Below are 27570 nucleotides of genomic sequence, written 5' to 3' on the forward strand. Positions count from 1 at the left end.
CACCACACGTGTCTTGTTGCTCATGTTAACTGGTAACAGGGGTGATTGGTTTTGTGACCTTCTGCGCCCCTTCCAGAAATATGTAAGTGATGCACCAGTGTACGGGTGTGGTATCATTTGCTTGATTACTCGACTATGAGGTGGGATATTAATAAGTTGGGTGCTGACCCGATGCTGTCATCATGCTATAAGACGTAGATATGGAATGTTCGCTATCAAATTTCGTCTGTTCTCAGGCACAGCCCAGCTCCTAATACTGGTCACTAATGCAAAATAAATCCCTCTCTGGCATCCCAGCGTATTTTTTAAAATATCTCATGCTCTGACAATTTCCCCCCTAAATGACTCGATTTTATGATACTATATGGGAATATTGATGGAAAAATCGGACCACAACCTCCTTATACATCTGCTGAGCGACTTTGTGTATTCGTCCGCATATTACTTTCCCCTGTTTCTCTCTTCGAGAACGACACCCATGTCTTGAAACTTGAGAGGGAAAATGTCCTCTTGAATCTCGGCTCGCCATCTTCCGGACCCCCTTGCCCCCAGTGGCCCCTCTGCACGGCTCGATCTTCCAGAAGCCGGAACCTCCGCTTGGCCAGCTTCCATGACTCGACACCCGTGATGAAGATCAAGGTGAATCCCACGGAGAGCGCCCACTCCCAGGAGATGCCGGTATGCTTAAAGAACCTGGTGTTCAAGAATGGTATGTATACAACGGGGAATACAGACAGGCCACCGATGATGACGGACCAGAAGAGGAACCTATTGCTATAAACGTCCTTGAAGAATGGAAAGAAGCTGTCGTCACTGGGGTTTAGACGAAACATGGATCGGCGCAGGCTCTTGAACTCCCATGCAGCGATAAGGATTAACCAGGTCAGCTCCGCAAATGTCGCAGCTCGAGCTCGGAACACCGGAATGCAGGCATCAGAGAATGTGGTATTGCAGTCCATGCCGAGATTTCCGTCGTTTGCACCGTATATTATGATACAGAATGTGCAGAGTGTGCACGCACCCATGAGAAAGCCGTACACAATCATGTCGACAATGATTTGGTTCGTAAAGACGCCTCGGCGTTTGTCCTGGGGCGGCTTGCGCATAACCTCCTGAGCAGCAGCTTCCCGACCAAGGCCGAATGCCGGAAATGACGAAGTGACCATGTTGATCCAGATGATCTGTAAAGGGGAAATGGGAAAGACGGAGAAACCCATGTCGTCGACGAAGCCGAGTCCCGCGACGAGGAGGAGGACTTCGCCGACGTTGGATACGAGGAGGTGCAAGACGAACTTCTGGATGTTGTCAAACATACGGCGTCCCTCACGGATGGCTGCCACTATGGAGTTGAACTTGTCGTCTGTTAATACGATCTTGGCTGCCGACTTGGCAACATCAGAACCAGAGCCCATGGCAATACCAACATCAGCGCGGGACAAGGACGGCGCATCGTTGACGCCATCACCGGTCATGGCCATAAAGGCACCTCGACGGCGCAGTGCCTCGATCATGCGTGTCTTGGTATCTGGAGCGCAACGAGCAATAACAAGTGGAAGTTCTTCCAGCGCATCAATCTCTGCATCGGTCATCTTATCGAAATCTGTGGCTTTGACCACGATGGATTGCGCGACACTCTCAGGCAAAATACCAAGATTTCTAGGAATGATTCCCGTCTCTCTAGCAATAGACCTAGCGGTCTCGGGATGGTCGCCAGTGAGCATGTGCACTTTGATGCCGGCATTAGAGCACTCTGCAATAGAAGCTTTAGTCTCCCGACGGGGAGGATCGTAGATTCCGGCGAGTCCAACAAGGACGAGGTTCTGTTCAACTGTTGAACGCAGCTTTTCGTCTTCCTCGGCAGAGCTTGAGCTTGATTGCTTGGATGTAAATCTGCCTTCCCATGAACGATATGCGACGGCTAGAACTCTCTGGCCTTGTGAGGCGAGAGCGCTCATTTCCAGTAGAACAGACTCCTTTAGCTCCTCGTTGATGGGCTGTTGACCTTTGCCAACGCCGACAAAGGCACATAGATCAAGGACACGCTCCACCGCGCCCTTGGTAAAGACGAAGCTGTTTTGAGAGTTGATGATCGAGCTTTCCTCTTCCTCAGGAGCATTATAAATGACAGACATGCGCTTAATAGAGCTGTCAAACGGAAATTCGGCGACTTGCTTCCAACCTTGGCCTTCAAGATTCTTCTTGCCTTGGTTGAAGCGATGTGCAAAGACTTGCAGTGCAATCTCAGTTGGCTCTCCAGTAGTCTGCCACTTTTCTTCGTCCTTGTCATATCTAACAGTGGCAAGGTTGCAGAGCGCAGAGGAAATCAGAAACGTGCGGAGTTGATCCGTCATCTTTGCTTCTGGCTCAGGGACTTGTGGTTGCTTTGCCGCCGACGAGGGATTCAGCTTCTCGTCAGGGACGTCAAATTTGAGCACAGCGGCACTTCGCTCTTTATCATAGTCGCGCGCCTTCTCATTGATAGGCTCCAGCGGCTGAGTCTCGCCTTTGCCTTGAGAGTAGACCACGCGTCCCTTTGTAGGATCATTTGGATTCTGTGAGTCGTGGACGGTGTAGACGTGCGATGATGGGATCCACGCCTGGCGGACAATCATGGCGCCTTCGGTTAAAGTTCCTGTTTTATCGGAGCAAATATTCGTGACGCCGCCGAGAGCCTCGAGAGCGGAGAGATCTCTAACAAGAACATTGAATTTGCTCATGACGCTTACAGAAACGACCATGGTTATTGTCAAGACACTACGAGAAGAGTTAGCCTTGAAGAAGAAAATTGGGAAAATGAGGAGTATAGAACATACGCAACAAGAGACTCAGGAATGATGGCAATTCCCAGTGAGGTTGCATAGATGATAACCTCATGCCGCATATTGAAGCCGTTCACTCCAAAAACGATAATGGCGAGAACTACAGCGCAGCCAAAAAGCACATATGCCAGAGCTGACAACTTCCGCTGCAAAGGTGTGCCTACCGTCAGACCGAGAAATTTTCCTACAAAGTCGTAGATGCGCTTCGAGAGGCCGACAACGGGCTGTTTCTTGCCGTACTTGCGCCAGTTCATCGAGCGGCCAGCCTTGCGGCTCTTCTTCGCTGTAGAAGCGGCAATTTTACCCACTTCGGTCGACATGCCCGTGGCGACGACGATTCCACGGCCGCGGCCCTTTTGGACGACAGTTGTAGCGTAGGCCATGTTGGTCCGGTCGCCGATGCCAACTTCGACTTCGGATGTGGCCACAACATTGGATTCGTGGGCAGAGATGTTGTTCTCGGTGGTCTTCTCGACGGGGATGGATTCACCAGTGAGTTGACCTTCTTCACAGGCCAGATTCATGGCTTCGAAGAGACGGAGGTCTGCTGGGACGGTGTCACCCATCTTGAGCAGAATGATATCTCCAGGCACGACTTCAGAGCTGTTGGTCTATGTTAATACTTGAGTGTATATAGTGAATATTCTGTTTCGGGGACACTTACTTAGGAATAACTTGAGTATGGCCATCGCGGAGAACCATGGCACTGGGAGAGGATAGGGCGCGAAGAGCGTCCATGCGCTTCTCAGCGCGGTACTCTTGCCAAAAGCCTATTGTGACATTGAGAAAGATGACGCAGGCAAGAACGCCTCCTTCAATGTAATCTTGGATGCCAAAACTAAGAGCCATAGCAAAAACGAGAACCTAGTAAAGTGTTAGTCAGATTAGCAAAGACATATTATGAAGGATGAATAAGGAAGAAGTGTCTTACGATGATCATGGCATTGAGAATTTGCTTAGCAAGGATACTATACCATGGTATAGTCTCGCCGACGTCGAGCTCATTTTTGGGATATCTCGACTGCAGGCCTGGGACCTGCTCCGAGGTGAGCCCCTTATCGACATTGGTTCCGAGAGTCTCTTCTGTCTCCTTAACAGTGAGCAAGAAAGGGTGCTTGGGGAACTCAGCCATCAGGGCTTTGGGATGCTATATGTAGAGTGAAAGATAATAATATGGTCGAACATAGATGAAAATAAAAGGTAAAGAGCGTTAATGACACTGTCACCTGTTTTACTTTGATGTGAACAATGAATGTCAAAAGACTTGAACTGACTTTCCAACTTGCGGGGCAAGGGGGGGAAACTACCTGATATAAGTACTCATCATGTCAAGGAGATACCTTGTCTTGATTGGAGATGTACCATATAAACGAAGTATTGGTATCTTGAGGAGATACTTCGCCTTCATAGGATGTCCGTTATCGACGGCGGGTCTCTTCGGCAGCTAGTGTGGCCTTGGCGCTGGTCAAGAAGAAGAGAGGCTTGGGCGGAGATGCTTTTGCCGGCATCATGGTGGATTGTGGCTTAGTATACGAGTATTTTCATGTTATAATCGTCTCCATCTGTAGCCAACGTGATTCATCTTCTTTGCCATGCCGTATTAAGCTTTGAAGTCTGTTCTGGTACCACTGTAGCACGCGGTGTCTCAGATCATCGAGACATAGTCAGCTCTAGAGGTCTTCACTATTCATTCCCACGATGATGAACCGCACTTTCCAGGCCTCTTCCAAGAAAAAGCCAAGAAGCTCCAATATCCACTCCTATCTTGGCAACGCGCGTTCCCCAGAAGTTGGTTGGCATATACAAGCATCAATACATACAAAAAGAGGGCAGTGTAATGGAAGTCTCACCATTGATCTTGGCCCTCATTCCGCCAAGATCTGGTTATCAAGTACAGGTGATATATTAAGGTTATGTCGCCTAAGCTTATTCCCCAACTGACCAATGATGGCCCAATCCAGAGGTGGGGGAGGGCTGCCAAGCTATCTTGCTATTCCGCATTTACTTCGCAGAATCTTGGCAATAGGATTCATAGTGGCGAATATGTTTATTGTTTCTGGAAGAGAGTATGGAAGCGAGAGTTGTCGCGGCATTCTAGTTAGTCAGATATGAGCGTGCCAAGGCTCTAAAGAAGTATGCAGGTGATGATGAAATAATAGCACGGGCTAGTTCATTAAGTGGGCGTTGCTTTATGGCTTGGTGGATAAGTAACTACATGGAGCTAGTAGAGCCGAGGCTACCAGAGGATGGCGGCGACGAGTGTTTACCGGAGCGCAGGTGGCTTTAGGAGGTTTATCTTCTTAAGGCAATTTAACGACTCCCCGGCCGGAAGAGTGGCGAAAACCGGTTGGAGATTCTCGGCGTCTTGTTGCTGCGCCACCCGGAAGTGTTCAAGTCGGGAGAAGATGGGGCCGAGTTGATCGGAGATGCATGAATCGCTGAAAATGAATGATATCGTGAAGGTTTGGATGATAGAGATTGATGCCAATGCAGCCCATCTAGTTCGGTAGTATGTACTAATGACGTGCACCATACACAAACTGCATGTCGGTTCTAGGCGGATGTGGATAGATGTCCAAGCCTCAAAGACGTGGAGAGCTGGACTTAATTCAAGAACAAAGCCCATCATAGAGGTACACAGGAGACAAATTGGAGCAGCCAAATGTTCTATTTTTCTAAATACAAATAACTACCAGTCTATCTTTACCTATCTGCCTATACATATGTGTACTGTCATTTCTTCCTGATTCCATTAAGTAATTAGATGCCCCATATAAATGTTCGCAAAGTACCGTTTACGTCTATATATCGTCACACTCACTTATCAATCGCTCAAGTCATTTTCACAACAATCCACCAATGCATGCCGTCATTAAACCTACTCCTCCAATTATCCAACTAGACATTATTCCTGTCGATAGGGATGCTGAGCTTGTGGGTTTAACATTCGTCTCGCTGAAACCAAGGTACCAGGCTCCAATGTCCGTCAACTTTCCCGCATTGTTCAGAAACGGTACGTTGGGTCCGACATTGGAGGCTTTGGAGCGAAATGCACCGAAATAGGTATACCGTGCAATGTAATCCAACTTGTCAAAGTAATCGATCGTTTGGTTGAAGTATTCCTGCGTCGTTTGCAGGTCTTGATTCGCAAATGCATATTCGGTCACCCAGATATCGGTATCGGGCCATCTATTAGTTATTGTGTCAGCATCAACTTGTAAATTTGGGCATCAGTCAAGAAAATTAGGGTTCAATAAAACTTACGTCGCTCTCCTCTCCCCAATAAGCGATGCCAACCCCGCAAAGTTATCGTACCAATGCACGGGCAAGAAATCGAAAGTGCAGTTTTTCTTCTGGTTATCCGTACTAACAAGCGCAGAACAATTTCCCAGGAACTGCTTCAGCCACGGCAAACCACCAGGTCCACCTGTAGTCGCCGGCAGGCCAAGCTTGATACCCATCTTACCCAGAGGCTCGAAATTGGCGACCCAGGCTTTCGCGCCGTCCGCGGGGCTAATGCCGCTGCCGCCAGTGCTAGTTGAGCCATCTGGCTCGTTAAAGCCCAGAACATGTGAGATGTTGGTGCCCTTGCTGATGAGCGTCCTCACTTGGTTCAAGAAAGCTGTGTCACTGAGATTGCTCGACACACCCCACATCATGGGCACAAACTCGAACTGCTGCTGTGAAAGAGAGGTGTTATAAGGCGATGAGGGCACCGACTGGTAATTGTAGTACCAGGTCAAATCGCTGCCAGACTGCACCCAGACCTCGTTGTCTGCGGGATAAGCTGGATTGGGCGTGAAAACGAGACCGCGCTTATCGGAAGTCGAGGCGCTCGCAACACCCGCAAGCAGGAAGAGTTGAAGGAGCGTGAAGCTAGCCATGATTTCAACAACGAGATTGTATCTATCTCTTCTTCCTGGACAGATAACAGGGGTTTGTTAAAATCGGTGCTGACGTGGGGCGGGGAATCTGAGATTGACGAAGCGACGATGAATTGATTCCGATTCAGATCTTCTACAGGGCTCTATCTTCTTTGCAGATTGTCGGAAGCACGCGATAAATGCAATGTCACTCTCACGTAGTAAGATACACGCACAATGCAATTCTATTTGCGCCGCCTTCTATCCTGTCTAAATCGGAGGAAATGCGCGACCAAAGGACGAAGCTGCGGACAGAGCTCGAATTCAATGCAACAAAAAGACCGAAATGAACGCAGAAAATGTGAGAGAAAGAGAAAGCGATAGAATAAAAATGATGGAGAGAAACAAGATAAAGGAGAAGAAAGAAAGAAAAGAAAACAAAAAACAGGCTTGAGCTGCAAGACGTAAACACACGTCTCTCAGCTTCAGGGCGCAGCTGAACACTATTCAGAGCTATACCCAACTTGCCGCCGGATCGCTCGATCCGCCGACACGGGAAGCAGGATTTTAAAAAAAGATGACATGGCGCCAACCAATCCGCTCCAAATAGCCAGGGGTCTGACGAGACACTGGTCCAATGATACAACGGTGGCTAATCTAAGGGCGCTTGGCGTGCAGAGAAGGCCACTGATATCACTAACAAATGCTACAGGCGAATTGATATCCTACAAAGTTAGAATTGGCGCTTGTGCCTGTCAGAATTTGGTGTTGCGGGTGTTAGTGCCTTGCATGGGCTTTCGGTGTTTGTGCTCAGTGCCACGCCAAGGTTCGTATTATGCACAGCGATGCACGAGCAATCAATAATTCGTTACGCTCGGGACATTCTATAAGGTGTGTTAGTCTCCGCCAATAGAGCTGTCAGCATGGCGGCGCACGTTGCGACCATCACGGTGGTACTAGCAGCTGAGTCCACTTACACGCAGATTCTCACTTAGTCATCTGCCGGCATCAAGAATCGCTCAACAACGTTTATTTCGCTCTATGGAGTGGTATCGATATGCTCTCTAAATAAATCTAGCATCAGATGCCAAATATCAATAAAGATGCTAAATGCATGCGTCTTGCCATCTCCAATGCTCATACAGCTACAATGCATCCACCCAGTTCATTGCCTCTTGAGGCTCCAGTCTCTTCATCCAATCTGCTTCCGCATAAATATTCCTAACAACTCCCTTCTGGTCAACCAATAATGTAGTCGGAATTACCATCTCAGCCGAGTCATTGCCATGGCGTTTCTCCAGATCAGCTCCTGAGCTATTCACAAGGTCCACTAGCTCCTTTGGCTGCTCCCAGGTAATGTTCAATTTTCGAGCAAGCTGAAGGCCGTCGTCAGTCAATACGGGGAACTTGAGTTCGTTCTTTTCCGTAGTGGAAAGTGATGCATCAGGCTGCTCTGGAGTAATTGCCACCAGAGTAACGCCGCGTGCTTGAAAATCCTCCAGGCGCTGCTGAATGGCCCTCAAAGCAAGGTTACAAAAGGGGCACCAGCCGCCACGGTAAAAAGTAATGAGGAGAGGCCCCTTCGCCAGGAGGTCAACACTACTGACTAGCACCCCACGAGCATCAGAGAGGACAAATTCGGGTAGTTTTTCGCCAGGTTGAATAGTAGATTTGACGTCAAATTGTTTCTGGACGTTGTCCTTGGCTTTCCAGATGATGTTCATGGAAGTTTCAGGTAAGTTTGCTTTGGCAGAACTAGCGGCTGCTTGAAGGCCAGCAACGAGAGGGGTAGCCATTGTGGACTAGATTGATGCTTTTGATATTTTAAAAAACTGAGAAACGAATTTACACAATTCAAAATAAGTCACAGGTCGAAGAGTAAACTGAATTGCTCTGTTAGATGATTCAACTCGTCCAGAAACCTGGCTTTTAAACGAATTGTAGAGCACATTATGCAGCATTATCAATCTAATGAAATCAATTATTCAACAGAATTGGTTAGAAATCCAGAATAACTACCCCATGTAACTGATTCTTCGATTGTTCCATCCAATGACCTGTTGCAATCCCAGAGCTCTGAGTCAGGTCAACTCAACAACTGCCTCATTGATTGCATCAGCAACTTCCATCTGTGGAAACTGATCGCTCAGGATTGCATCCTATGCTTATAGAGACAGCCGAATCAGAGCGAATGCAATGCAGACTATGCTCTGGCTCGTCGTCGAACATTCTACTCTGCTTCTCCAATGTTACTAGACGCTCCATCTCTTTAGTGGCTTCGTGCGAATTCGTCCGCCCCATCGGCGGAGACCTTGGTAATAGAGACTAACCCAAAACCATAACATGCTTACACGCGAGTCAACCAATTAGATCCGGGCACTCCATGCATTCAGAGCATTAGTAAGATGAACGCATGCTCGACATAGTTTGGATGCACCATCCAGCTGCCAAGTAGGTGGGCGGATTCTCCTCCCAACATACTTGTACTAATAATAACCCAGGCTTTCGGGGAAAGGCCCGGACGAAACACACAACATTACGTGTAGCCTTGCACGGCGCCTCAGGAGACAATGGACGACTTCTCGGACCAAAGACCCGCAAGGCGCATGCGGCTGGGGACAAAGTCGTGCGCCGAATGCCGTCGCCGAAAGGTCCGGTGTGTCTTCCCGCAAAACAGCTCCATCTGCCACGGATGCTCGCTCCATCAAACGGTGTGCCGGGCCCAGCAGCCGCGTCCGAAAGACGGTGTCCGGCCGGGCCATGCGCAAGTTCAGGGGCTGCTTCAGTCTCAGTCGGTGTCTCAGTTGGCTGCCGACAACGCGTTGCTGCGACGGCGGGTGGCCGAGCTCGAGGACCTCATCGGCAGCCTCTGCGATGCTCTCGAGCCGAACGATGAGGCTTCCTCAACCTCTGCCTCTGGCGCAGCCTCCTCTACCTCAGCTTCCACCCTGGCTTCCTCGACGATCCCTGCAGATATCAATACGAGGGCGATACAAGTTATAACACACCTCAAGAACCATGGGCTTCTACAGAAAGACGCAGCGTTGAACTACAACTTTGGGGCTGCTCCTATTGATCCTATTCCCAATACTGCTCTTCCTAATCTCGGCGTGATTCCTAATTCCGGCCCTCCCTCTTCACTCCTCTCTCCAGGGTCTATCGACCACGAGTCGTCCAGCAGTCCACCAGATTCTGCAGACAAGGCCATCACTACTGTCGATGCGCCTCTGATTAACCTCTTCCGAGATGCCCTGCTCATCCGGGAGACCGAGGGCGAGCTTTATGACGACCCCGAGGATCCATCCATGAACTACTTGATGAAGGAATCCATCAGTTCGTTTAAGCCACCCATCCCCGACCCGGAAACACTGCGTCTCATCCTCGAAGACTCAAAGTCGTTCTGGCCGATCTGGCCGACCTACTACTTTGGCCCAGACTTTTCCAACGTCATGCACGTCACTAGCCTAGACGTTGCTGAAGCGTATCTGAGCCAAATCCTCAACTACAGCAATGGCGTCGATTTCTGCAATGCAATACTCTTCCTTACTCTTTGCATTCAGCAGCTCCCCCGACACTGGAAACGCGTCATCATCTCCCCCAACATCTCCCGGCAGGTTATTATCGACACTTACATCCGCTTTGCCCTTGTCCTCCTTGCCGTAGAGGGAGAAGCGAACCCACAAGTTGTGCAATGCTACCTGCTCCTCCACAAAATCCTCATCAACATGGGCCGGCCGCAGAGAGCTTGGATGGCCATCCGCCACGGCATCAGCGCTGCCACCGTCATCGGCCTGGATAGACTTGATGCCAATGCGAGTATCCAGAAGAAGTCTCTATGGGCTCAAACCTGGCAAATGGAACGCCAGCTGTGCATGACGCTCGGCTTCCCTTCTGCTGTTAGCGGTCTTGGAACCAAAGATGATCCTTCCATGGCCGCAATGCTCTCACCTGCCCATTCGGTGTTCCGTCGCGTATGCGTCATAATGGGACGCGTCATTGATCGTAATCAAAACTCGGACACAAGTCCCTATGCGACAACCGTGCAGTTGGATCAAGATATGGAGGAGCTGAAGAGGGAATTCCCTTCGGAATGGGCTGCGGAATACGACCCTAGCCTTTCGATGCCCACGATTTATTTCCAAGAGGCAGCTCAAGTATTCTACTACTCGACTCTCAAGCATATCCATCTACCTTTTATGCTCAAAGCCAAAACCGATCGGCGCTATGAGCACAGCCGATTGTCCACCATGGAGGCTTGTCGAGAGCTAATAAAGGTCTATCTTCGCCTCAGGGGTTCGCCCAAATCAGAATCCGTCCAGTGCGAGCTCATGGACTTCACCATGTTCAGCTCTGCCATCACACTCATTCTGGGAATATTATCTGGGTCGAACAACACAGAAGGATCGATGGGAGCAGTTTCTTACTACGCGGAAGAATACCGGCTCATAGAAACACTCATCGGGGAGCTGAGAAAAACAGACAATTTGCTGGAGTGTACGGTGGCACGGCAGAGCGCAGAAGTGCTAGAGACACTTGTAGCCGCCAGCTACGGTACATATAATGTGCAAAACGACTTGACTCTTGTGGTGCCGTACTTTGGAAGATTGCGCATCAGCCAAGGAACAAGACCAGTTACCAATGGCAATGCTGCTACCATTGCCAGCAGCGTCACTAGCCATAATAATTCCACTCTCGCAAGCCCAAGTATTGCATCGACAGTGGAATTGTCTTCGCTACCACCGAAACAGAATCCGGGAGAGCCGTTCTACTTGCCCCAGCCCGCAAACACTATCGAGTTCAGTTCCAACGAGTTTCTGAATACGACTTTCAGTGACTTTGACTTCCAGATGGATCTCAGCCAGGACTGGTGTACGATTGTAGACACGAACGTGCAATATGACTGGAATCAGCTATTCAACGGTACAAACAACATGGAACTCCGGTAGGCGGAGGCTTACTCAACATTATGCGAACACGATGTATTTGACAAGGGCTATGATGTATAATGGAGTTTGGGAGTTTCATTGATGTTTTTGCGTATTTATTTGTTTCTGCTGAGACTGCAGTAGTGTATACGTAATTTAATTTAATCGCTTCAAATTCTAGCTACGAAACATAATAAAAGTTAACTAAGTCATCATTTACCTCATTGCAATCGCAACAGCAGCGCATATTCGTCAACTGTCATGGATATAAATCTACAGACTTGGTCTAATAGTCATGCCTCTCCAATACTTAAATTCGCGGCATCAGTTTCGAGGCACTGGGTGGCATTCGAAGCAACGTCACTACAATTCGTAGAACGCTTGGCAATCTTTAAAGGACAGGTAATCGTTGAAGCGAAATTAGGTAATAGAGTCTGCCTGCTTTGCATACAAAGCCTGTTCGAACTTATGATAGAGTCGCCTGGTAATACGTACGGAGTTCTCGGCTTTCCATTTGTTCGTAACTGCAACTCTTTCCATAATGCGATACTCGCCTGATACATTTTTCACGGAGGAATGGTTCGGACTCGTGCTTCATGGTAGTATAAGCCTTCATTTTCTTTTACGCTACTCTTTACTTTCTTTTGTTTGGACACCACAATCCGTCTTATCACCGGGTTAGCTGCTTACCACTGACGCCCAAGACGTCAGGATGGCGTTAGCATTGTCAAGACACTGTGCATGACAAACAAATTTGGCAGCTATCGAAATGTAGTTGCTCAGAATATTAGCACGGAATTCTCGGTCTATATTACATATCGAGAGAAGAGGGGCATTGTATAGATAGTGGGCTACTAGATCTCTTGGACTATTGTGCAACGAGTTGGCCTAGTGTGTATAGTGCCGGGTCGACAAAACATATATCAAGGAAGACCGAACATGTATCGACATATAAACTTCAACAAGTTTATATGTAAACTTCGACAAGTTTATATGTAATCATTGACTTCCCTTGAAGTATTTATTGCAAAATGAACCTAGAGTTTAATAAAACTTGACGTGAAACTTGAATTACAAGCCTAAGACAGGGAAAGGATATCCCAAAGGAAAATCTCATCACATTTCTAATATCGTAAGCAGATAAAAAGTCCAAAGCTAAACAGTCTCAAACGGCGTGCTTGACATCCTTACGCGGATCTCAGCCCATTGGTTCTCCGTGCTTATGTAGAAAGTGCTCGGCTTCAAACACTATCTGTAATCCCTGTCGGCACCGTCCTCGGCTTCCTTGACGCCTGAGGAACGCAGGCTTCTGCGTGGACAAACCACGACCTGCGAGGAGGTCGTTCTGGTCGATGAAGTCTTAACTCCCGGTAGTTCTAGATTATGGAATGTCACCGAGTGGAAAGCCGTGAAAGCCCCATCTTACGACAACTAATACGTCCACAGCTATCTCACCAGTACAGGCCTTAAGGGCAAGCCTGATGTCAAGCTGACCGAAGCCGTCATCAAAGAAACCGCGGCGAAGTACCAAGACGTATTCGAGAAACTAACAGGCAAGACGTTGCACCAAGCTCTGGCCGCTTTAAACAATTGAGTTGTGAACACTCGAGACACAACTCAAGAATTAGACACGCGCACACATACGATGTATATACATACAAATAGAAATGCATAAACAAGCTGCAAGGCATAGTAGGTAGATAACCCAAATTTGGTTCAAGCTTAATAGTGGCTAGCCGAAAAAGGAAACGGGCAAATAGAGATCAAGAAGGAGAAGAAAAAGAAAGAAAGGCAGCAGCCTAACCTAATGGCCTTGAGCAACAAGCTGATAGCTTGGCCTGATGATCCTAAATCAAGCGAGCTTTGCATAAAAACAAGGATAAACAACTAAATAAACTCTTCAAGAAGGCAAGGATAAACAACCTAACTCTACACGAAGAAGATTTAAAAAAAAAAAAAAAAAATTAACTCTAGATGCGACGAGAAGAGAAAAAAAGAAAAGGAAATGGCTTGGGTCAGCCTTGAGGAAGTTGTGATGGCTTCATTGTTTGTTGGACTAGAGGGAAGGTATTGAGTGGTGGCATGGATCCACTTATATTTATCAAGCGTATATCTGTATAGCAATACAAAAAGGGACGGTATATGCGTGACATAACTAGAAGGCTACTTTGTACAGTAAGCAGAATTGCCGTACGTGTTGTAAGCACTACCTAATAAGTAAAAGTAGGTTAGAATAAACTCCTCGTATACTTCGTATATGCAGTTCTCACCCAAGTCTAGCGAGGATCTAGTAGTAGCGTAGCTCCACTACTTAGAACCTTTGAAACCAAAAAAGCTGCAAAAAATAGAATTGATCAACAAACTGCTTTGAAATTAATTCAGGAACAACCAATTACCATATTCGACAACGCATATCATGCAAATCTACTCCTCTAATAGTGGCGTCGACACAATCACATGGCGCTCAAGAAATTCATTGTTTTAAGTTAAACTTTTTGAATTCAGAATAGTAAAGTGGTATATAGGCTCAATAGTTATTTACGAGCAAAGTATTAAATATTTACACAGGTACAGCACATCCGAATGAAGTGGCGACGGTACCTCCAGGTCCAAAGATCTGAATCAGACCCTCAATGGCAGCCCAGGAGCCCATACCAGAGCAAACCAGACCACCAAGGAAGTAGATGATGTTCATGACGTTGATGTGCCAGTTGACCATAAATCCACGGGTCCAGCGCTTCATACCGGAGTCATGGCGGGTAGTCACACCAGTAACTGGGTCGAAGCCCTCACCAGGCAGAGCAGCGTCCTCCTTGATGCGGTATCCAATATACAAGAAGGCGGGGAAAGTGTAGGTGAAGTTCAGGATCAGGAGAGCGCCGACAATACCGGAGATACCGTTGATGTTAGGGACGGCAGCACCAACGATGAAAGCAAGGGCCCAGTAAAGGGGTCCCAGGGCATACCACATCCAGCGTCCCTTGCGGGTGGTGATCGGGGGGAAGTTCATGATCTCCTGGAACACTTCGACGTAGACAGTCTTCATGCCGACGTTCATGTACATGACTAGAATGCGAGTTAGGGAATGTTCATAAACGGATTTTTTTTCAAGGATAGTACTTACGACAAGCAATAGCTCCTGTGATCAGACTCAAAACGTTGTTGGCGGTCTGCAGGGAGAATGGCTGAATAACGGTGTTGATGGTGGAAGCAGAGTATTGTCCGTAGTGGCCGTACACGAAAGCACCAAAGAAGATGTAGACAATGCAGATAAAGGTCTGGGCGCAAAGCATACCCTTCCAGAAATCCCAAGGGTGGCGCATCTCAGCAAGGAAAGCGATAAACAGGAGAGCACCACCGTAGCTGTATACCAACTGGTTGATTCCGTTGAACTGACCAGCGAAACCAGTAGCTTGCTGCTGGTACTGATCAGGAGGAGGACCAGCAAATGTCACAACAGGCTCGATATCCTTGATACGAGTGGACAGGGTAATGGCGGGGTAGTCGATGGGGAAGTTGGCGCAAGCAACCATGATGATAATGAAGGAGACGATGTTGATCCAGACGGACAAGTTAGCAAGCCAGCCGATGCGGTGCAAAGAACGGATGCTGCCAAAAACCATGCCGACCACCATGAAGATGACGAGACACGCAATGTAGCAAATGGCACCACTTGACAACTGAGCGATGATGGTACCGCTTCCGAGAATCAAAACAGCGACGGTCATGAACTGTTGGATAGCCTGGGCGACATTGATGAAGTGACGAGCAAATGGTCCGTAAACTCGGAAGTAGGTGTCACCAAAAGAAACCATAGGGAAGCGGGATGAGTCGAGACCAAGGAAGACCTTCCACAGAATGTAGCCAGAGAAGGCAGCGGCAGCACCAAAAACGATGTATAGAGCGACACCAGGGCCATATCCGACACTGGCAAAGACGAAGGGAGTTGATGACCAACCCAGGATATCAGTAGTGATGAGATAGAACATAGTACCCCAACTGGCTGTTCGCATGGCACGAGAAGCCTGCTTCCATTCCGCCTCGGTGGGGGTGCTGGAGCCATTGGTAGTAACAACACCAGGGTTCTTCTCATCGACAGGAGAGTCGGTTCCACTGGTGGGAGCCGAATTGGAATGACCCTTTGTGAAACGGCCCATGATAGTACTCTTTATGGTTCGTGGGCCACTCTCCGCCTTGAAGGTGAGGTTGGCTTGGTGTTCTTCTTCTCGCTCAATCTTGGCCCAGTACCGGTATTCTTCGAAGGTGACTGTGGGGTCGACACGAGCAGCGAAGCCCCAGGTTCGTTCCCGAATCTGGGGCGGCTTCTCGAGCTCCTCTGCCTCGTTATCAATGGCTGTATTGATAATGTCGTTGTCGATAGCAAAGGGCTGTAAGCCCCCAGTGGGCTGGATGGCGGACATGGTGAAGGTTGGGGGTTGCCCTGACTCTGGAGAAAGAGAGAAGAGGAGGACCAAGGGAACACACACAACAACAACAACCAAAGTTGAGGTGGTGGGAGAGGAGGGGGTATAAGAGGTGAGGAGGACCCAAGGGGATGAGCTGAGAGGAATGAACAAAACGATTGTTACACGTGGGAGGAGAAGGTCTTTATCAATTAGGCTGGGGTAGGAGGTAGCTGGTCTGGAAATGCAACCCTCCTACATAGACGTCTTCGGAGCATGGCCTGGGGTACTCCACCTCCCGACTCAATGATTTACAAACACCAACCTGGATGATACCTAGATAATGCCACTAGCGCCTCAGCTCAGGCGTTTGAGAACTTCTGTTCATCCTTCAGCCATCAAGAGCGAGCCGACCAACTTAGTCGGACCGCTTACCCCGGAGAAGGAGGGCTATCTCACAATGCCACGCGATAGAGGCAATCCGGTGACGCCTACTACTAGTCGTATCCACCCCCGCGCGACAACAAAAGGGCCCAGCCGATAGGAGAAACGGAGAGGCCATCGCGAGAGTTGGGCTCCAGAACTGCCCTTACTACAACATACGAGTACGCCGTGGAGGCGAAAACCAAAAGTTCTTCATACACCTCGCCTCGCCTTGTCCCAATTCGACGGGCGTGTGTGGAGGCGTATTCTGGAAACCCACGTCGATCCTAGAAAACCAAATAGCGCAAAGCATACGGCGTTGCAAGGGTTAGTTCAGGGCCTCCGGACGGATAAGTCGGGTTCTTTTGCTCTTCGCGGACCAGATAACAAGCAGTAGAGGCGTTCTAACAACTCTATACGGTGGAATTTGGGCGGATAATCGGATACTATTAGCTGCAGCAACCAGAGCTAACAGAACGAGTGGCACACGAGCAGCAGGGGGAGGGGGGCGTTTCCCAAGCGTCGGCTGTGGCTCTGACCGGGGCAAAAAAATCAAACTGGTTGTGCGCCATTGGACGGCGAGAGCGAGGATTAGGAGTTTAATGACTCTGGAGAGTACTTGCAAGTACAAATTGAGATGAAGCTAGTCACGTGTCAGAGGTGGGCGTATTAGGTACTACTAATATTCCCGGCCTCATTGCGGAGAAAAAGAACGGGAACTTGTCTACTGTATGCTGCTTGCCATCTCGCCATTTGGCTGCCAGCGATCAAAGTAGGCCACCTGCGCGCGCGTATAATAGTCTTGCTGCTATTAATGCCTATCTACAGAGTGGAGGAGGCAAAAAGGCGAACTGACTCGCACAATCGAGTTGGCGTGCGGGGAGAGTTGCCTTCTTGACAGCTTGGAGTTTCTGGGAGCTACAGTACTCACGGACAGATAATTCTTCAGTACCTAGTAGCTAACTGTACGTGATTTCTAGGTTTTAAAGAGATTGAGGCAACCGTACACGATGTTGCCGCGTACGACACAATTTAGACGCAATGCTACAGTACAGAGTAAGTGGGGAGATGGGTTCATGTGCCAAATTACATAGAATCAACCATACTCGTGCTTGTGCGGCTGCATAACAGACTTTTGATATAAATGACGCTGAAACTGATGCGACAAACGGCGTGTGCTCGTACCACGATGGCGGTTCGATTGTGTCTCCAGTAACACCCCCAGGGTACTATCTCTATGGGTACGAGCGAGTTGCAAAGGTACCCTGTCAAGTGTGAGACGCATCTATCCATTCTCGTGGCAAAAGACCGAATGTTCTCCATACCTCCCCGGGGACCCATAACTTCCTGATTTATGAACGCAGCGAGGCCGAGGCATCGTCCTTGGAACGATAGATAGATACAAGCTATAGCCGCCGACTGGACAAACTCAAAAACATTAAAATGAAAGCCAATATTGAAGATGTGGCTGCAAAGAGCAAGCTTTCGCCGCAAAGCCGCATCAAAGCGAGGAATCTCAACACTCCAAGAGGCAGCCAGTGATGTCACCGTCTCCTTTTCTATGCTATCTCCCGTCCAACATAGAAAACAGAAGTTCCTGCAAGCCGTATCGCGCCTCTCGATCGTCTTGTATGAGCCGTCTTGGCGTCCGTCCCGTCTTGGCTCCGGGTCTACATGTCCCTTTTGGTTAAGGCTGCTGCTGCCACTGATAAAAACTCCGGCGGGCGTGCATTGTTAGGGCCCCTTGCACTCTCTGGCTTGTGCGTACTACTGCTGCTAGTGCTCTTGAGGGACAGGATGGGCAGAGTGGTGGCGGCGCCGATTCCCAATCCAGGAACACGTATTTGACATTGGAAAGAGATAGCGGGACTACGAATCTCTGCACCCTCGGGAATCTGCGATGATAGCGCTGCCAAGAGTCTTGTCGATGCCTTCAGCAGCCATCTACCGCGACTGAATGAAACCCAACAACCAGTCGCCAGTAGTACTTGTGCTACTTGGATGAATGGGTGGCGCCGATCTCACGGCTACTTGATTCAGCAAAACCATAGCCCTTGCAGCAGTGGGTTTGGCGGTTCCCTAATCTTGCAGCTCTATCAACGAGACCACAGCAGCAGCGAGGACGAGCCTCTCAAGTCCGCTTTTTTTTTCCCTCAAGCGGTACTTTTTATTTTGTGGCTTGCCAAAAGCGCCTACGGACTAATTCATGGCAGAGAAAATTCCCGTCTTTGCCGATTAGTTTACGCCCTCCTTGGCAAAAGTTCCCCACAGCTTCCCCGGATATTGCGATGCCGCTGGAAATTCCGCCTGCTTTGGGCGGCTCGCCAATGAGGCTCTCTGTTTCGCCGCGCTTCGCCGTCTTATCAAACGCGTCTTGACCACTGCTTTGCACAAGATGAACGGCGACCAGGGTCATCTAGTTGCTGACCCTCCGGGGCCTAGGCCAGGGGTGGCCACCCTCAGCGCCTCTAGCGCAGCCATTAATGCGAAGCCAGGGTCGGTGTCTTGAGAAAGAATGGGGTCGTATGGATCGTACCGACTCCGTACATCTCGTATATCGGAGTACCACCTACCAAGACGAGATGCTCCGTGACATCAGCAGGACTACATACATAATACAGATGCCACCGGATGCGACTGAGCGGTATCAAAGAGATGAATTTGCACATATCTACGATGCCGCGCTGCACTGGGATATGAATAAAATTCCGACAGAGTCTATCCAACGCCATCGCGTGTTGCCACAATCAAGCTTGAAGACAGACTTCTGACATTTGGCAAGCCCCATAACCGAATACACGGAAAGGGAAAGGTTATTATACGAGGACTACTCACTACTACTAACTATTACTACCTATTTTACATGTAATCCTTAGCTTAGATACTGCGGTTTCATCCGTTTTCAGCCACCAAAAAAAGAAGCTCGAAAAAAATTCCCTGCCCAGACTACCGCGCCGCCTCTTTTTGCCACCGCCAAAACGCCTCCCCCAGAGTCTCTGCTCGCCGGATCCGAAGAATGAATCAGGTTACGCCCCGGAGATATTAGAGGGTACATTCCTGTACTTCCGAAAACCAGCTCCAAATTTCGTCGTGTCATTGCTAGTGATGCTCGACTAACGCGGGCCACTAGTCCACGACAGACGGTGGTGACCTTCCTTTCCCCGCTTAGTCGGCGTCTTGATAACACTTCAGTGCCACATTACCGCGAGGCGAATTCTACTAGTAGTAGTAGTATTTCAACTCAACCATAGTATCGGCGCGCAGGCCTCAGCCACCAGTTGAATACGCTGAGCCTTAAAGCTGTGGCTTGTGCCTCGAGTCAAGACTCGCGAGACTTGTTTCTTCTGCTTTTTTTTTTCTCAGGACGGAATATGCTGAGCTGCTTGAGGGAGCAAGGGAGCAAAAAAAAAGTATGTTGCATCGTTTCGCTTCACCCCAGCTCTCGTATCGGAATGTCGTCTCTCGTAACAATTTAGAACGAGATACCGATTGCCTTTCCAGGAATTAATACCCATAGCATACTGTAGACATTAAGCCCCCGTCACAGGACCCTTAATCCTCCAAACTCGGAAGCCTAGCTGGATTCAGAAGTACACGAATTTGGTAGCAACTGCGTTGATAACTCCTCTTTTAGCAGTGACCGAGCTTATGGGTTATTCCATCTGCCAATAAGCACGCGGGATTCATTTCATGGATGATTAAGTATTATTGGGAGCATCATCGACGGGGTCTGGGCTTTCCAATCTTTCAAAGAAAGAGCAGGTCATGGTACCCTTTCTTGGCATGATCCTTGTTAGTAGCCATGCATGCAGGTAAGATAACGCCTGGATGCCATGTGGTCTGTAGTATCGTTTGTGGGTATCCTAGCAGAAATGTCACCAACCACTAGGGGAAGCAGGGTTCCATTGTCTTGGCCTCCCCAGGTACTACCACCATCTTGAAATGTTCCCAGTAGAATGGGCTGCCATGCCATGGCGAGCATCAGCATCAGCAACATCCTCCAGGCAGCCAAAGGTAAAATTACTTGCGCGAGATTTATCAGCTCTACGGGCTTCCGGCTTTGTTTCCGAAGAGACCTGCTTCCGCGTTGCCAGCCATCCAGCAATCCTCCGAGCGAGCACATGATAATATCCCGCAAACTTTGCAACCTGCCTCGTTATCCTAGCAAAGCTGAGATGATGTGATCAAAATTGCTCCATATGCTCATTTGACTCGGACAGCGAAGCCTGATTTTAAACCCTCATGAGCCCATAAATCATTCAATACAGTTGGTTTATTTCAATACCGTCCACCTACAAGAGCAAAAGAGCCTATCACAAGCCAATTTCATATCTCAAAATATGTCAAACGTGTTGCCTCATCTAAATTCCCTTTCGATATATTGATAGCGCTAGTATTATTCCAAAGAAAATCTTCCGACTTGGCATCAGCCTCTTTCCCTTTCTCCCCTCCACCACAATATGCACGCGCAGGCATTCACATGCCATGGATTTATACATACATGCTACACTCATATCCCAGCTGCATAACTCCATGCCCTTTTTCAAAAGCAACATTACATACATACCTAGGTACGGAGGAGAATAAGAAACTTTTTAACTAGGTACCTAAGCTTAACTCATACAAAAAAGTAACTCTACTTTTTTAAATCTCAAAAGTCCGCAGCTTCCTGCACACTGCTCCTCCATCCTTACTACTACCACCGTTCCGCCTATTCATAGGGCACTAGTGTACTCACAAATACTAGGGGTGTGGATAACCCAGCATTCAATTGCGCCCAATACAGCATCTATTTCCTTAGACTGGAAAACCAGCACACCAATGAGCCCGTCGAGGTAGGGCCCTTTTGGTTGCCACTATCCAAGGGAGGGGTGGCCCTCTTGGCGCTTCTTTATGGGGACTTATTTTTGGTCTGCATGCTTACCTGACTTGTTTTGTGAGATATTTATTACCACATCTCAAATAATCAAAGGGTGTGACTACTGGTATTGATAACATGTGTTAATAATTAGCAATAGTAGTACTAGCAATAATGATAAATGACCATTACGCTCCACTTGATTATATCTGTCACGTTGATACGCCAGGGGTTTCTAAATCACTTGAATGCGTAAACTAACATGTTTCGTTATCAGCGCTACAAAAAATCCAATAGTTCTCGTAAATATAGCACGCTATAGACACATGATCTTATCACTGCCATTTGCCCATGGCCCAGTGTCTTTCCAATAGCGCTAAGAGAAATTAATTCGTCGGCAGGTTCAACTTCTTTCGATCCTCGCGCACAGTAGCAGCTGCATCCAAGACCTTTTGCATCACAGTGATGGCATCGATCATATCATAAGGCCCAACCTGAAGCTGTATCACTGTTCGACTTTGATTATCATCGTGTTCCAACACATATTCTGCCGCGGATGATTGCCGATTCGGAGACAATGGAGGAACCATAATATCGAACTGAGTAGCTGAAATGGACTGTCTTTCTCCGGCTGGAATCGCGTGTTTGGGTCGAAGTAACACGATTCTGAAGCGATTATTGTGAATTTCCCCAGTTTGAAGTATGGGTTCTTCGCGAATCCCATCTCGCAAAACAACGACAGTCCAAGCATCAGGCGTCAGATCAGACAAATGATAGCCTGGATTGGTATAGAGTGCATCCAAAGGTATCCGACGATACACAGCAAAGGAAGCGTCCATTGGTATCGAACGGACTTCCAAATAATCGTCAGAATTTCGTGCTTGCGGCCCCAAAGCCAGATGATGGACTAAGAACTTGGCGAATCCCAAGTTTCCCCATCCATGATTGAAATGCATGTCCTTGATCGTCATTAGAATACTTTTCCATAAGCGAAAAGGGGCAACGAGGCCGCCGCCGAGGAAAATGTGTGCCATAATAGGGCGCCCAGGCGACACCTCTTCTGTGTCAAAGGTACTCTGATATATCATTTGCGTGATGGGAAACGATCTGGATGGCACGTAGTTTTTGTTATTCCGAATCACAGGGTATAAGACGTCCCTTGGGGGGAGGCTTCTGGGTACTTCCCATCTCGGTCCCCCTGCCAACACAGAAGATATCAACACTTTGGAGCATCTGTGATTCCAATTTTTCAGCGCACGCATGACCTCTTTCGGTAGTCCAACATCGTCACCTGGGGGAGTAAGTAGATACAATGCATCGAGATCATGGTCAATTGCAGCCAGCGTTTCTTCAACTTCGTAGGCAGCCATTGCAGCTGTCCCTGACAAATTGATGGCCCGGGCTTCTGGAGTTGATCGCAATACATCCCTCGCGGCGGTGGGTGCCAGATCAGGGAAAAGTGCAAGATTTATATACGTCTTTCCTTTGAGTGCCAGGGCAAGTAGCCAAGCAGATACATGACCAGGTGCTTTCGCAAGTGTGCTGGCATTTTCAGCACAATACTCCCATATTGAAGGTATGATGTGAGGCATATCTAAAATTTCATAATGATTGATATCGAGGTTTTCATTGGATTGAAACAAGTCGGGTAATTTAGCAATGCAAAGACTGATCAACGACTTCACAGCTGGTCGGCACGGTACATCTCTTTCGGAGCTTCCAACTAGTAGGGCTAAGTTATGGAATGGCAGGGGGCCTAGAGTTGTTAGCTCTCCTCTTGAATATGAAAATCCATACAAGAAAGAAGAGTACAGTCAACGGATGGATATGGCACACACCTGGCAACACACGGATGCTTTCAATAAATTCAAACTTTGCAAGCCCGTGAGCTGCATACTGACGCTGACCTCGGAGAGGCCATTTTCCCTCTGCTTCGCTGTACGGAAATCGGGCTAGATACGCTAGACCATCCTCTGTCTGGTGGTCATTCGTGGCAAAGCAGTATTTCAATCTATCAAGGTTGGTGATGTCAATGATTGCTGTGTCACAATCTCTCGGTTTAGGACGAACAGTACGATAGAGCGGCGAGAATATTTGTAAAGAGGTACGCGCGGCATCGGAAATCCCCAAAGCGATGCGGAGCCGATCTATTTCAATCGAGTCACGAAGAGCACCTAGCCGTCATCATCACTATTAGCACATCAAATGGACAGCCGGTTGCATCTCAAGAGCTCTCTGTGGTTATGAGGGCGTACGGACTTTGTATTCCTAGAGCTAGGCATGTGTTTATGAATGGGAAAGGAGCTCTGCCTCCATGCTTGGGAGTATTTTGGTAGTCTGCAGAGGATACATAATGTCAGTCTCCCTGAAGCCACAGACGGATTTTCATGACCCTATGCGCACCAGCCATTGGATCACCCGGCCTTAAAGAGGATAGAAATGAAAGCTCTTGTTCAAGAGCGATCCTATTGGACGAGTGTGAGAATATGCGCAGAGTCTGCAGTGTTACGCAGGCCGCCTCTACGCCATATAGCGGCTGGTGGATATCGCGGGTTAAGGTAGCAAAGCGCTCGCCGTGCTGAGCAATGATTATGATGGTAAATATCATTTTCGCTGAGTTTTTAATACAGATAATGGCATGGAGATGATCATATGACAACGAGCGTTGGTGATCTGCTTTGCTTAAAGATGGGCTAAATTTGATGACAAGTTGTATGTTGCGAGAGGTGAGAGAGCATTAGCCCACTAAACGGATTGTTTATCTATGGCGTTGAGGCTACAAACTAATTGGGTGAGCACCTGCATGCTAATACAATATCATCTATATTCACTTGACCATTTGGCAGCTCCCATATACCCAGGAAGCAAGTGTTCACCGAATTAGAACCATGGTGTGGTATGTGCCTTCTTCGTATCCGCTACGGCTAGCCTACCCTTGAGCAGGTGGCATCACAGCAGCGGTATTGAAGGCAACCAACATCTGCGTTGAAGAACGCATGGAAGTATTATTTTACCAAGAATAATAAAGAGGAGTCCAACGTTTAGCCAAAAATCTATGGAAGGGGATGCCGTCAAACGAGATAAGCGAGCATCTATAGATGCCGAGGTTGGCGTCTCGTATATTACCGACCCTTTTTATACAGGTAAAGCAATAGCACGATATGACTAAGCACATACAGTCAAGCACCAGTAAGGCGCCTCGCAGCAATCTATTCGTCAGATACATTAAATGCTGCCTTTCAGCATCCGAAATTCCATCCCGAGAATTCAGAGTTAATAAGCTTCCCCGCCATGCTGGTTCTTTTCGGCTGAGATCCAACCCCAGGAAGACGATTCATGCGCCGTGAAACACGAGCTTAAAGGTTTCAATGTTCCGACTAAAATCTGCCGGAGCTCGGTACAAATTATGTAAGCTGCCGTATGCCTCGGCTCAACCCCACAAACCCCGGCCGGCACGTCCGCAGAGGCCATCCATAAATCTCGTGGCTCCCCGGATTCTGCAGGACGAATCAGTCTTTACGTCGATTTGCTCCCCAGATCTTGCAGATACACGCACAATAAACTACTAGACCACTAGATACTAGTACAATCATGGCTGTCGAACGGATTGGCTCCATCATCAAGCACCTGGCCCCCGGGTCATCGCTGAACAACATGTAAGCAGACAGCGTGTCTAGAGGGGAAGCTTCAGTATGCTGACAAGACGTGTCGCGATGTAGCCAGTCTAAGAACCCCGATGATATCGTCATCACCTATGCCGCCCGCACACCGCTTACCAAGGCGCGTAAGGGTGGCTTCAAGGACACGAGCCTGGAGTTCATGATCATGGCCCTGCTTGAGAAGGTCCGCGAGAACAGCGGTGTCGACCCTGCTATCGTTGAGGACATCTGCGTCGGCAACGTATGTTTGAGAAATAATTTACCTGCTCTGTTGATTTCGGCTGGCTAATCGTATGCGCTCGCAGACCCTCGATGCCCAAGCCGCCTACAAGATCCGAGCTGCAGCCCTGGCTGCTGGCTACCCCAACACCACCGCCGCCAGTGTCGTCAACCGCTTCTGCTCCTCTGGTCTCAAGGCCATCGCCGATGTTGCACACCAGATCGCCAATGATTCCATCTCGGTGGGTATCGCTCTTGGTGCCGAGAGCATGTCCCTCGGCGGCCCCAGCGGTGAATTCGACGAGGCCGTTATCAAGAAGACTCAGGAGGCCCACGATGCTATTCAGCCTATGGGCTGGACTAGCGAGAACGTCTCTAGAGACTTTGGCATTACCCGAGAGAAGATGGACATCTACTCAGCGGAAAGCTTCCAGCGAGCCGAGAAGGCGCAGAAAGCTGGCCACTTTGACGATGAGATTGTCCCTATCACCACCAAGGTCAAGGACGCCAACGGTGAGCTGAAGGAGGTGACGCTCACCAAGGATGAGGGTATCCGCCCCGGCACCACTGCCGAGAGTCTCTCCAAGATCCGCGCTGCTTTCCCTCAGTGGGGACCCACCACCACCGGTGGTAACGCCTCTCAGGTCACCGACGGTGCTGCCGCCGTCGTCCTGATGAAGCGATCAACCGCTGTCAAGCTGGGCGTGCCCATCATGGCCAAGTATGTCGGCTCTACCGTCGCCGGTCTTGCTCCCCGCATCATGGGTATTGGCCCCAGCATTGCCATCCCCAAGCTGCTCTCCATCTACAACATCAGCCTCAACGACATTGATGTCATTGAGATCAACGAGGCCTTTGCCTCCATGGCCGTCTATTGCCGTGACAAGCTCAACCTGGACTGGGCCAAGATGAACCCCAGGGGAGGTGCCATTGCTCTCGGCCACCCTCTGGGAGCCACTGGTGCCCGACAGGTCGTCACTGGTCTGAGCGAGCTGCGTAGAACCAAGAAGAAGCTGCTGTTGACGAGCATGTGCATTGGTACCGGCCAGGGCATGGCTGGTCTGTTTGTCAACGAGCAGCTGTAAGAGAAATAGGGCGATGGGATATATGGGTCATTGATAGGGTGTCTTGTACAGATAGATATCTTTTCTTTTTTGGTTAACTTTTTTTGGATGATAAAAATGCAAGCGATTATTTTTTCTCCCTTACACTATTGTTTCTGATGACTTGATATGGAGTGACTGTCCACCTACATGTAGTAGTCCATCTATCTCAGCCTCGCACTTATTAGACGAAGTATTTACATGCATACAGGCACCTTAGCGTGTACTAAATGTACGACTTAAGCGCGGATCTCGGCAATGTTGTGATCCAGCCACGCATGGAATGCAGCTGTTTGTGCTACCCTGCAATGGGCAAAATAGGGGATAGGGTTTACCATGATTTTCTCATGAAGAAACTGTTATAGTAATTATGATTATTAGTAGTAGAATTGTTGTTGTCGCCGTAAAATAGTTGTCTGGATAACTGCCGTTGGCTCTGTGTGTGTAGTCTTACGGACACATACATAACAAGCTCTTTAGGCTGTATGGAGACCGAAGGCCTGCCTATTGCAGCAGACCTGTCTCAATCCAGACGAAAAGTCCAACAGTTACAGGCAGCTCATGCATTGCCCAATAAAACATGCATAGTCAACAGCACAGCACACCGAGACCGGCAGCAGAGACGCCGCAACAATGCAGCGCATCCGCCATCACTCTGTCCACCTGGTCATCGTGTCAGGTGCGCAACCGCCTGGGCCAATCGCCGGCGCTCGCTTGGCTTCAAGGGCGGTCTGGCTGCTCAAATGCACGTTGAGGCAATCCTTCACCGCATTCGCCCCCCCAGCTCCCAGTGGAGCGGCGCGCTGTGTGGAGCCTCTTCAGCGCTGTGTCGCACTGCTGTGGCCGGTCGCTCCCCGCTGATGTCACCCGCGGCTTCGGCATCGTTAGCAGGCAAGCCGTTGTGTTGAATGTCGCTGGATGTGTGACCACACCGGATACAGTAGAGCTTTGAATTTTTTTTCCCATCGCCAAGGGTCCTTTGCATGGCATCCCTTCCGCTGGCCTTTTGCTTTCTCTTGGCCATTTTCTGCTAATTGGAAGTACCGGCCGTTGGCGGCTGGGAAGAGAAGGAAAATAAACGGAAAAGAAGCAACACTTAAAATTACCGGGTTGTTGCCAGACGCTGGCTTGCATTTCCGCTCCTCACCCAGCTCGTGTTTATTTTGCCCCGAAGCTCTCTCGCCCTTGGCTATAGACAGATAGCTCGGCTTGATTCGACTCGGCCTCGCACAAATCAAAGCACAGAGAAGTTTAATTGACGCCTGCAGACTTATTCTTCATCCTCGAAATAATACCTT

At 48.8% G+C, this 27570-nt stretch overlaps 8 protein-coding genes across 8 annotated transcripts; 2 read left to right on the forward strand and 6 right to left on the reverse strand.

Moving 5' to 3' along the window:
• Positions 1-259: 259 nt before the first annotated feature.
• Positions 260-4131, reverse strand: GGI43DRAFT_256349 (uncharacterized protein). Its single transcript, XM_083200902.1, has 4 exons — positions 3751-4131; positions 3484-3683; positions 2814-3422; positions 260-2754 (listed from the first exon to the last, which is right to left on the reverse strand). Exons 1-4 carry the CDS (start codon positions 3949-3951, stop codon positions 402-404), a joined length of 3363 nt encoding a protein of 1120 aa, XP_083064395.1. The 5' UTR covers positions 3952-4131; the 3' UTR covers positions 260-401.
• A 1424-nt stretch (positions 4132-5555) lies between these two features.
• On the reverse strand, positions 5556-6983 carry GGI43DRAFT_256491 (glycoside hydrolase family protein). The gene is made up of 2 exons (XM_083200905.1): positions 6084-6983; positions 5556-6008 (listed from the first exon to the last, which is right to left on the reverse strand). The coding sequence occupies exons 1-2, from the start codon at positions 6701-6703 to the stop codon at positions 5663-5665; spliced, it is 966 nt and encodes a 321-aa protein (XP_083064396.1). The 5' UTR covers positions 6704-6983; the 3' UTR covers positions 5556-5662.
• Positions 6984-7686: 703 nt separating this feature from the next.
• Positions 7687-8597, reverse strand: GGI43DRAFT_256489 (peroxiredoxin-like family protein). Its single transcript, XM_083200904.1, has one exon. It carries the CDS (start codon positions 8476-8478, stop codon positions 7828-7830), a length of 651 nt encoding a protein of 216 aa, XP_083064397.1. The 5' UTR covers positions 8479-8597; the 3' UTR covers positions 7687-7827.
• A 531-nt stretch (positions 8598-9128) lies between these two features.
• On the forward strand, positions 9129-11831 carry GGI43DRAFT_396931 (uncharacterized protein). Its single transcript, XM_083205037.1, has one exon. It carries the CDS (start codon positions 9253-9255, stop codon positions 11626-11628), a length of 2376 nt encoding a protein of 791 aa, XP_083064398.1. The 5' UTR covers positions 9129-9252; the 3' UTR covers positions 11629-11831.
• Positions 11832-14109: 2278 nt separating this feature from the next.
• Positions 14110-16190, reverse strand: GGI43DRAFT_256522 (transmembrane amino acid transporter domain-containing protein). Its single transcript, XM_083200906.1, has 2 exons — positions 14732-16190; positions 14110-14673 (listed from the first exon to the last, which is right to left on the reverse strand). Exons 1-2 carry the CDS (start codon positions 16026-16028, stop codon positions 14168-14170), a joined length of 1803 nt encoding a protein of 600 aa, XP_083064399.1. The 5' UTR covers positions 16029-16190; the 3' UTR covers positions 14110-14167.
• Positions 16191-21677: 5487 nt separating this feature from the next.
• On the reverse strand, positions 21678-22883 carry GGI43DRAFT_431328 (uncharacterized protein; the record flags this gene model as incomplete). Its single annotated transcript, XM_083209393.1, has 1 exon — positions 21678-22883. The coding sequence occupies one exon, from the start codon at positions 22881-22883 to the stop codon at positions 21678-21680; it is 1206 nt and encodes a 401-aa protein (XP_083064400.1).
• Positions 22884-23943: 1060 nt separating this feature from the next.
• Positions 23944-24550, reverse strand: GGI43DRAFT_396939 (uncharacterized protein). Its single transcript, XM_083205038.1, has one exon. The coding sequence runs from the start codon at positions 24515-24517 to the stop codon at positions 24302-24304; it is 216 nt and encodes a 71-aa protein (XP_083064401.1). The 5' UTR covers positions 24518-24550; the 3' UTR covers positions 23944-24301.
• GGI43DRAFT_396940 (Thiolase, N-terminal domain-containing protein) lies at positions 24551-26377 on the forward strand. Its single transcript, XM_083205039.1, has 3 exons — positions 24551-24947; positions 25011-25191; positions 25256-26377. Exons 1-3 carry the CDS (start codon positions 24883-24885, stop codon positions 26252-26254), a joined length of 1245 nt encoding a protein of 414 aa, XP_083064402.1. The 5' UTR covers positions 24551-24882; the 3' UTR covers positions 26255-26377.
• The last annotated feature ends 1193 nt before the right edge of the window (positions 26378-27570 follow it).

Source organism: Trichoderma evansii, assembly GCF_050947405.1.
Source record: "Trichoderma evansii strain SZMC 28006 chromosome Unknown GGI43scaffold_3, whole genome shotgun sequence".
NCBI classification, from domain to species: Eukaryota; Fungi; Ascomycota; class Sordariomycetes; order Hypocreales; family Hypocreaceae; genus Trichoderma; species Trichoderma evansii.